At 41.6% G+C, this 10,904-nt stretch overlaps 1 protein-coding gene across 1 annotated transcript in view; it reads left to right on the forward strand.

The window, feature by feature from the left end:
• The first annotated feature begins 818 nt into the window (after positions 1-818).
• The window catches only part of LOC126397549 (zinc finger and BTB domain-containing protein 14-like), a 14,589-nt gene continuing 4,503 nt past the window's right edge, over positions 819-10,904 (forward strand). Inside the window, exons 1-2 of the mRNA XM_050056405.1 lie at positions 819-1,005; positions 6,486-6,763. Of these exons, the coding sequence (XP_049912362.1) occupies positions 6,486-6,763 (278 nt within the window). The 5' untranslated portion in view covers positions 819-1,005. The remainder of the gene's footprint in view (positions 1,006-6,485; positions 6,764-10,904) is intronic.

The raw sequence follows: 10,904 nt of genomic DNA on the forward strand, positions 1-10,904 counted from the left end.
ACGTACAGACTGGTACAGGCACGTACAGACTGGTACATACAGACTGGTACAGATACGTACAGACTGGTACAGACACGTACAGACTGGTACATACAGACTGGTACAGGCACGTACAGACTGGTACATACAGACTGGTACAGATACATACAGACTGGTACAGTATGAAAATCAAATGTAATTTATGAACTTAATTATGGGCTGCAGCAGTGCTGGCTAACTGTGGAAGGACGGCTTGTAAAGATGCTCATCCTCTGTGTTGACTTTTGTTCTTCACTTGCTCATTGATTGTGTTTATCTCTAACACAACCACGACATGTGATACCTTTAACCATACAATCCTGGGAGTGTCTCTGAACGCGCTGATGTATTTTTTCAGTTATTGTCTCCTGTTTGTGTGACAGAGTAAATCACAACATCTTATTATTATTATTACTACAGTGTCATAAAATAAGGAATAACTTTATTTTTCCTGAGGGAAACTGCTGTGTTGCAGTTGGGATACAAGGTTCAAGGTGTGCAGCATACAAGCAGTGAAACAACAAAGTATGAAAGGTATGTAAATATAAACTGAATATAAAACTAGCTGACATTTGAGTGCAGAAAGTCTGATACATAAACAGGCTCAGTGAGGACGATCTAGACTGTTTGCTTTGCTTCTTTTTATATGATTAATAAATAAGTGTGTGTGTGTGTGTGTGTGGGGGGGGGGGTCCCTTTTATTGATTGATTGATTGATTGGGGGTGGAGGGGGTCATGACAAAGACAGTTTTTGAACCTCTGCTGTGAGGCCTGATCACCGGAGGAGGGCGCATGCGTGAGAGGTAGTGATCCGTCTCTTTGGCGCGCTGCCTGCGTGCCCCTGCAGAGTGTGCGTGCTGGCGCAAAGCGCGGCCTTCCGCTCTGTGCTCGTCCTCATCAACAACAACAACACCGGACAAAGTGTCTACTGGCTGCCGGTGCGCTGACACACCCAGAGGAACACGCTGAAACCGGCCCGCTGTGACGGTAAGAGTCCGCTCCCTTTGCTCCGCGCTCTCCTGTTCCCGCCGCAGTTACCGCGGGGATGCCTGCGCGTTCTCGAGCCGTTCATGGCCGCTCGAGCCCCGTCTCGCTCGTGTTGGCGAGGCCGCGGCGCCGCTGCTCGCGTGCCTGCGTGTCGGTCCCGGGGACGGCGGAGCCAGCACGCGGCCCGCTCACCGTCCGGCCGGTGATGGTGTCGGATGGTCCGCAGGTTTAACGGATAAAGTAGTTCACGGGTAAACGCCATTTTGTGTGTGAGCGGAGCAGCAGGCCGGACTGTCCGCCATTTAACGTTAAATCAAACACCGAGTTTCACCGTAAAAACACCAGGCACACCTCATCCGGTACACACTAACGTCTGAACGTAACGGTTGTGAATCATCACCGGCGACTATGTTGGTCACCGTGTGGCCGGTTTATCCCCCGGTAACGTTGAAGTAGTTAATGTTTGATTAGCATGTTAGCTCGAGCACGTCCTACAGGCTAACGTTAGCCTCCCCGCTGCTGTAACACCGTCAGCAGACTCCATTAAACGGTTGTCCTCCGGCCGATAGGCCGCCTGGGCTAACGTTAAAACGGTTCAGTCCGGTTCTGACGATCGGCTCAGCTAAACTGATGTTAGCCTCGCAGCTGCTAGCCCGTTAGCCTAACGTTAAGCTAGCCCTCTTCTTTCCGGTTTAAGTGACCCACAGTCAGACTCGGTGTTCGGCAACAGTCCGGGGTTAGACCCGCTGCGGGTGTTCACACTTAAAACCCGGTCTACTCCGGTAAATAACGTCGGTATGCTCCGTGCTCACAGCGAGCCTGTCTCCCGTCCGTCCCCCTGGTTCACTTTAATGCATCGTGCACACGCTCCGGTGCGCGTGTCCGCGGTACAAGAGGTACATGAACTATTGGAACCAGACTGGGCACAAAGAGACACTGTCCCACCAGGCGAGAGACAGAGACACTGTCCCACCAGGCGAGACACAGAGACACTGTCCCACCAGGTGAGAGACAGAGAGACTGTCCCACCAGCCGAGACACAGAGACACTGTCCCACCAGGTGAGACACAGAGACACTGTCCCACCAGGCGAGACACAGAGACACTGTCCCACCAGGTGAGACACAGAGACACTGTTAAAAGCGCCTTATAACCTCCCCCCATTTTCTAAACAGGGTTTTATTGTGAAACATTTACAGGAACTTGTTGTGGAGGATTCAGTAGCTTGTATGTTTGCGTACGGTGCTTCAAATGTAGCTCCTGCCATCTGCTGGTGCTTTTAGGTGACTACAACAACAGTTCAGTCTGTCAATTCAAAAAAGAAGAAATATACGTCATCAGTAGTCGTTGATAAAAAGATGCAACGTTTTTTTTTTGTTTGTTTTTTTCCCAACACTTTATTTCAATTCTTGTACAAAACAAGCAGTGACAGACATGAACAGAACAAATATGCCAGGGTTAAGAGAAAAGAAAAAGAAATAAAATAAACAAATAAATCAATAAAAAAGTTCAGCAGCTCAAACAATTAAATTGTTTACATATTTTCAGTCTTGGTTTCGAAGTATTGCTGCATTTCATTCATAAAAATTTTGAACAAGGGTTTTCTGTTACAAAATTTACTCTTATGAATATGGAATTTCGCCAAGATAATAGATAGATTAATGATATAGAATTGTTTTTGTTTTGAAATGCTGACATCATAAAATCCAAACAGCACATCCTTGTACAGTAGTGAAAATAGAACATAAATGTTGCAATGAATATACTCGACAAAATCTTTCCAAAAAGTGACAGTATAGGGGCAGCTCCAAAACAAATGTACAGTTACAAACAATAATCTTCGACAATGTCGTCTGCAGCTGTGCTGATTTCATATTGAAACAGAATGCTTGATCACTAGGTGAAACAGAATGCTTGATCACTAGGGGAACAGTTGCCGTTGTGACTGAGAATTATGTTATGAATATCAATCAATCAATCAATCAATCAATTTTATTTATAAAGCCCAATATCACAAATCACAATTTGCCTCACAGGGCTTTACAGCATACGACATCCCTCTGTCCTTATGACCCTCACAGTGGATAAAATATGAACAGTTCACAAGTTACATTTACTCACTCCCATAGTTTTTTTGGAGCCTGTTTGCTTTTTGTAAACTTGTCTTCATTGGTGGCCCTGAAATGTTAGCTAGCCAAAAAAATATGTGTGTTACGCTACAAAGAGGTCTATAGTCCATAAAATGACGTTAAACTAAGATAATGCAATGGTTATTATAATTTTAAAACAACTATTAACGAGGAAAATACTCACATTGATAACTCTGCTTCCTTACGTTTGTCGCCGCCATCTTGCATTGACTGAATCGTTTGTACTCGGCCGGGTTCGGCTGGGCTCAGCGGATGATACGCAAAGGATTCTGGGATAGCACTTATTGCCAAGGGTGGTCCTGGAAAATCTTAAAAATGAGGGCCATACAGCCCTTATTCTTCACCCTCAACTCAACACTCTGAGAATCGGGACAGCACTAGCACTTCGTGGGAGCGCAGATTTTTGAGACTGAGGGTTAAGATAGGAATTGGGATTGGGCCTTGGTCTAGCCCCCATTGATATTATTTTGCACGACGGACGCTTCATATAATAACATAACAATATACTGTTTATGGTGTTATGTCATCATGTCATTTCTGTCTCTACATGGTCACGCGTTAACAATTCTCCTCTGCTCTCTGTATCGCGCACGGCGGAGTTCAGCCACACACACAGGTGAGCACGCTAGAGCGGCTCGGGGCGCATTTTCCTGACCAAACCTGACCCTGAGCCCGGTGCAGTTTGTCAGCTGACAAAGTTATTGTTATGGACAGTGTGTAAATAACCATCAACAGACTGCTGTTACGCACAGACAAACACGCTGCTCGCACAGCAGCTCAGCACGGCACTCATGCTGAGCTTGTGTTGCGTTCAGGCGTTGTCACGTAAATAACAACTTCCAACACTTAAATAGGTCATAGCACAAAACAGCAGCATGTCAAGTGACTTTTTACTTTTATTATATTCAATAAAATTGTATGTTCCTAAATCTTGAGACACCTCATATGTAAGCTAGACAGACATTTCACCTGCTCATTACTGTGCACACATGTACTGTATGTACTTAGTCCTAAAGAGCCCTTCTGGTGCCAGTAGATACATAGAAACATCCCAGCAGGCTGTGCTTTGCAAGCATACAAAAAAGTTTCACGCATGTGAAAATTATTTTTCATGCGTGTGCTTCACCTCCGCTGCTACAACTCCATCCTAGGGGAAACACTGCTGTGTGCGTTTTGTGCAACAGGTGGATGTGGTAGTCTACTGGTAGAGTAGAGAGAGAGCTAAGTAGCGTTGAAGTAGAGTAGAGCAGGGCAGAGAGATGGAAGCAAAATATATTAAACCCGGTGTTAATACAGCAGAACTGGAGAGAGGGGTGAAAAATAAATAGAGGTGGGCATGGCTCAAGTAGGGCGCAAAATTATAGACGGAGAACGATTGACAAAGATTGCCGCAGGTGAGGACAGATATTAAATGGTTAAAGGAATATTTACAGAGTAAGACCTAGTTTGAAATTAATTCCCACATGTATTTCAGAATTACTGATTTTCCTTATCACCTTGATGCTAGAGGTTAATTTGTGTCAACATGACCAGAACTTGGTGGTTCAGAGTTCTGATATTGATCATTTAATTTCTGATTTTGATAATGAATTTAAGGACTGGTGTTGTTCCCTGGGTGCAACCCACTGCAGGAGATGACCTCTTTCCCTCGTCACCAGGTGTTTTTGGTTCTTTGGTTTGGTTCCGTAATCGAATAGGAGAGGATATTTAAGTCAGTGATTAAAACAAGTGATCTTACTCCTAAACAATCTGTCCCCCTCATTTCTGAAATGATGGCTACACCCCTGCACAGAGCCTGGCTGCATCCCAAGTCTCTTACTGCTAACCACCTTATCTAACTGTTTAGTCCCTCCCACTTAGGAAACATGCAAGGAGTTAGGAGTGAGGAGCGAGGATTGCTGATTAAGAGACATGAGACGGCCTTACTCTGAAGCGTCACGTAAAGTGGCGTCCTATTCTGGTGACGGCACGACAGCTGGATCTGCTGCATAACGGAGCCAGCGTTTGGCGTACATCCCAAGTCACATTATATTCGCTGATCAAAGCCGTAACAATGAAAGTAATAATATTAATTAATATTAATATTAATAATTAATATTACCTACAGGCTATTAAACATTATTCCACTCACATGACATGCAGGACAATTAATGATGGGCAAATGTGTGTGTGTGTGTGTGTGTGTGCGCGCGCGCGCGTGCGTGGTGTTATATCACAATGAGTTGTGAATGAAATAAACTTAATTACAACATGACAGTCTTGCAGGAAATCTCATCACCGTTACTCTTTGTAGTCACGTAGGCATGTGAATTACAGCGTGTCATTGCAAAAGATGCATGTGACGGGTACACTTGAGCTGTTTCTCCGTCATCTAGTTCAAATGAGCCAGATGTAGGGGGCGGGTATTTATACGTCATGGCCTCAAGCTGAAAAAGACTTCCTGTTAGGAACCTCTCGTGTTACCTTACTCATCGCACCTAACAGATCCCTCCTAACTCCTAACGCTAACTCCTTACTGGCAGGAATAAGACACATGAGACGGCCTTAAAGATGGCGGACCTCGAACGACTTCCGGTTCAAGTCAGGAGTTAGGAGTTAGTAGTATACAATTAAGAGACTTGGGATGCAGCCAATGTCTTCATCCAGATATCTGAAGGTCAGAGGTCAAGGGACCTTTCTGGAAAGGGCAATGCTGTTTTTCCCTTCACCAAAATTTAGCCTAACTTTGGAGCATTATTTAGCCCCTTCCTGAGATGCTAGCATGACATGGTTGGTACCACTGGATTCTTCAGGGCTTGTTTCATATGATGACTTTAACTACAAAAACTTTATAGTAACTATAGAAATATGAATAGTAATAAAAGTAGTGGACAGGTCATGTCTAGAAACAGCAACATTCGCAAAAACAGAAAACCATATAAACGTGACACATACAAAACAATAATAAGCAACATTAGCTAAATGTGCTTAGAATATAATATTAAGGAAGTTGTTAAATAACAGTGCGTCCCTCAAAACGTGATGGTGATTTTACTGCGTCCTTTCATATTTTAATGTGTTAGAGACGCAGGACGTGTACCTAGCAACATCACTGAGATCTGTGTTGAATTCCACAGTTTGGTTCTTGTGTGTCAGTAAATCTTTACACCCAGGTTGATAAACTCATAGGTTATGTACTTTGGTGAAACCAGGAAAACATGGTGGACACACGAGACCAGTCCAGTAACCAGGGAGTGATTCTGTTTCTGAAATTATTAACGCTTTGAGTTGTTTAGTTTGTGTGAACTGAGCCTTTAATCAAACACCTGATGTTTTCCTTGACTGTGTTCAGATGGCGGAGACGGTGAAGTACGTGGACGATGAACATAAGAGCATCTTCTTGAAGCTGCTGAACGAACAGCGACTGGAGGGCGAACACTGCGACATCGCCGTGGTAGTGGAAGACGTCAAGTTCCGTGCTCACCGCTGTGTGCTCGCCGCCTGCTCCAACTACTTCAAAAAACTCTTTAAAAAACATGAGGTACTTTTTAATACACACACACGTACATTTACAAATACAAGATACAAATACTTAAAAATTCTTCAAAAGTGTGAATTATCTCCAAATACTTGAAAGAAAAAACACAAGGTATTAATTAATACACGTATACATTTAAAAGTACTTCAAAAACACAAGCTACTCTCCAAATACTTAAAAAACTATAAAAGCACATAAGGTACTCTCTAACTACTTCAGTTTCAGAAAAATGTGAGGTTGTCACACAAAGTACTTCCAATACTGAAGTACATAAAGTAAACATGAGGACTGTCCAAAAACATTACAAAACACATTTTACTCTCCAAACTGTTAAAAAAGAAAACATGACTTACTCTTCACATTCTTCAAAAAAGTCACAAGTCCAAATACTGAAAAAAAACCCAGGAGGTGCTCTCCAGTGTACTTCAAAAACAAAAGGTACTTTTCAGTGCACACATGTACATGTGAAAGACTTTAAAAAACTCAAGGTCTCTCCAGATACTTATAAAACATGAAGTCAAGTATAGTGCTGTCAAAACATGTAGAAAACAGTGGTATTCTTGAATCTCTACCAAGAAACCCGTTGTACTCTCCAAGTACTTGAAAAACTGTTTATCAATTATTAATTATTGTGTCCAGATTTCTCAAAAAACACATGGCACTCACCAAATACTTGAAAAACTGAAGCACGAAACATGAAGTACTTCCCAAATATGTCAGACAACATAGTATTCTCCTCAAACTCCTCACAAAACACAAGGTGCTCTCCAAATACGTAAAAATACACAAAACACTCCGGCAGTACTTAAAAAAACAAAACAAAAAAAACACAAGGTGCTCTCCAAATACTTGAAAAACTGAAACATGAAGAATTGTCAAATACAGCAAAAAAAGGTATTCTCCAGTCTCCTCAAATAACACATTGTACTATCCAAAGAAAAAAATTCTCCAAATTCTTTAAAAAACATGGCATTCTCTGAATACTTTTAAATCTATGCAGAAAATATGAATTATTGTCCAGATACTTCAAAGAAAACATGGCACACTCCCAATTCTTCAAAGATCACAAGGTACTGTCCAAACAGTCCAAAAACTGTTACGAAAACATGGATCACTTTAAAGAATATAAAAATTCTCCAAACACTTCAAAAGCTACTCTCCAAATGTCTCAGCCAGCAGCTCAGTGTAAAGTATTTTAAGATAAGTGTCAAACTAAGTTAGTCTCAATACAGACAGCTGTCATTAGAGCTCATTAGGAACAATTCACTATCAGCTGGACTAGCGTGCTGTCCTTGTGTCAGACATAACGTTAGTGACGGTGGATGAGAGACTGTGGGCGGAGCCTATTGAATATCACTGTCTACATGTTAATGCTGCTGAACACATGTATTTAGAAAGTATTGGCTTCTTACTCACTAAGGATTAATGTCACCTACAGTAACGAGTGTAGCTGCCGTCAACTCGAGTCATTTACGAGTTATCTTCACTTTGTTTCCACCGCGGCCGCTCAGCTGTTCACCGGTTACTGTGTGTGTGTGTGTGTGTGTGTGTGTATGTGTGTGTGTGTGTGTGTGTGTGTGTGTGTGTGTGTGTGTGTGTGTGTGTGTGTGGAGGAGTTCAGCACTGGCACAGAGGAGAACCGATACCATAAGCGCTTATCAATACTACGCTCTTGATAATTGAGCCCCGAGGCTAATTTAGTACCGGGTTTCAGTACCCAACCTACACCCAATCAAAACACAAGCGAAGTGAAGCTTCTAAAAATGAAATAAAATTTGCAGCGGCTGCCCGTGCCAGGAAGTGCAGAACGCTCCTAAGTGTGTGTTCCACCACTCAGCGTTCTTCAGCACACAGCCCCCTCAAGAATTCCAGGTAATCTGAAAAGTCCTACTCCGCTACTAGGTACTTTTTTCAGGGAAAGTTTGGGGTTGAGGGGAAGTTTTTCCCTGGGTAATTTCGGTGGAAACGCGACGAGGTTTTCAAAATCCCAGGTAAATGAGAAAAGTTCCTGCGGTTGAAAAGTTGCAAATGTATTCTCCAAACTTCTCTAAAACACACAGTACTCTCAAAACTCTTCAAAAACTGTTTGGAACATTTGAAGCACTGCTGAAATACTTCAGATAATACATGACACCCTCCAAAGACTTAAACTGCTCAGAAAATAGTTACTTCTCTATATACTTTTGAGAAAACGCATGGTACTCTCCACAACTCATCAAAAAACACAACTCACTAGCCAAAGATTTGTTGTACTGTCAAATTACTTCAAAAAACAATGGTACAGTACAAGCTCTTCAGAAAAAAAATAGGAACTCTCCAAACTCTTAACATCTTTAACTCTTACACTAAGTCTCAAGGTAAGTGCTGTTCAGATTCTTTAAGAAATACAAGTACTACTCAGATTCTTTGAAAACACCCAAGGTACTTTCCAAATACTTCAATAAACACATTGTACCTCTCAAAAACACAAGGTACTATGTTTGGAAAATTTCTTCAAAGAACACAGCTTACCTTAATTCAGAAACATACAAGTAAACATGGATCACTCTCCAAATACTTCAAAGAACATATGGTACCCTCCAAACTCTTGAAAGAACATAAGGTACTCTTTAAGCTCTCCAAAGAACACCCTAGGTACTCTCAAAACAATTCAAAAACTGTTAAGAAAACATGGATCACTGGGTAAAAACTTAAAAAAAAACCTCTTAGTACACTCGAAAGTCTTTTAAGAACACAAGGTATTCTCCAAATAATTTAAGGAACTGAAGATGATCTCCAAACACTTGAAAAATGTTATCAAAACACAAATCACTCTCCAAATACTTCAACCAGCACAAACTACTCTCCAGTACTCTTAAGAGATGGTTTAAAAAACGTGAAGTACTGCCCAAATGCTTCAAAGACACATGGTATACTCAAAATACTTCAGAAACAATTCAGAAAATGTGTTTCTGTCTGACTACTTTGAAAAACATGTGTCTCTCTCCAAACTCTTAAAAGATACAAGGTACTGTCTAAGAACTCTTTAGAAAATATGATGTACTCAGGGTTTTCCCTGGGTTTTTTGGAGACCAAGGAGGCAAAGGCCTGTGGCGGGGGGCATCTTGACAGCTGTACTTTTAGATACGCGCCCCCCCCCCCTATTAAATATGAAAGGAGGCCCCCACATGCTTGAGCTTTACACTGCTGACTTGTATCATCAGAACAGACATGTCCTGTGATTTTCAGCCGTCTATGATTATATTTACCCTTTACAGCAGGCCCATCCTGACAGCTGAGAATATTACTGTCAGGTATTGTCCCCCCTCTATTAAATATGAAAGGAGGCTGAAAATCACAGGACATGTCTGTTCTGAAGATACAAGTCAGCGGTCCTGAAATGTGTGTTTCTCTTCTATAATACATATTCTACATCTTGGAGACGACATCTTTCTACATACGGGCTTCCTTCACCTTTCAAACGGGGCAGAGCTCCGTGGGAAACAATAGGAGAGACACAGCCCGAGGGGGAACCGGGATCTGACACAACACTGGACAGTTTTAGATAGGCAGGGAAAACCCTGGTACTGTCGAAATACTTCAAAAATAAACTCACTAAACTGCTCAAAAAACACATGGCATTCTCTTAAAAACTTAAAAATCTCTGTTTAGAGAACATGAATCACTCTGCAAATACCTCAAAGAACTAAAGGTACTCAGCAGAACTGAAAACATAAAGTACTCTGCAGTACTTTATGAAACAGTTTAGAAAACGTGAACTACTGTCCAAAAATTTCAGAAAACACAAGGTCAATATTGTCCAAACAGACACAAGGTCGGTACTGTCCAAAGGCTTAGGAAAAACACATTTCACTATCCAAATACTAAAAAAATAAATAAATAAATTCAGTGTACTCCAAACTTCTCAAAATCACAGACTACTATCCAGATATTTCAAAATGCACAAGGCACCCTCAAAACTCTCAAAAAGTACTGTTGAAATACTTAAGAAATATATGGTACTCATCAAAACCTTTTCACAAAACACAGGGTACTGTCCAAATTCTTGAAAAACATATGGTGCTATCCGAGTATTTTAAGAAACTAGTACTATTGACACACTAAAGAGAACATTACACTCTCCACATACTAAAGAACAGTTTGTACTCTCCAGACTCCTGAAAAACACAACTTACCATCCAAGTATTTCAAAATACCCAGAGAACTCTCCAAACTATGTAAAAAGATTTGACA

The sequence above is a fragment of the Epinephelus moara genome, chromosome 11, assembly GCF_006386435.1.
Source record: "Epinephelus moara isolate mb chromosome 11, YSFRI_EMoa_1.0, whole genome shotgun sequence".
In the NCBI taxonomy this organism is placed as follows: Eukaryota; Metazoa; Chordata; class Actinopteri; order Perciformes; family Serranidae; genus Epinephelus; species Epinephelus moara.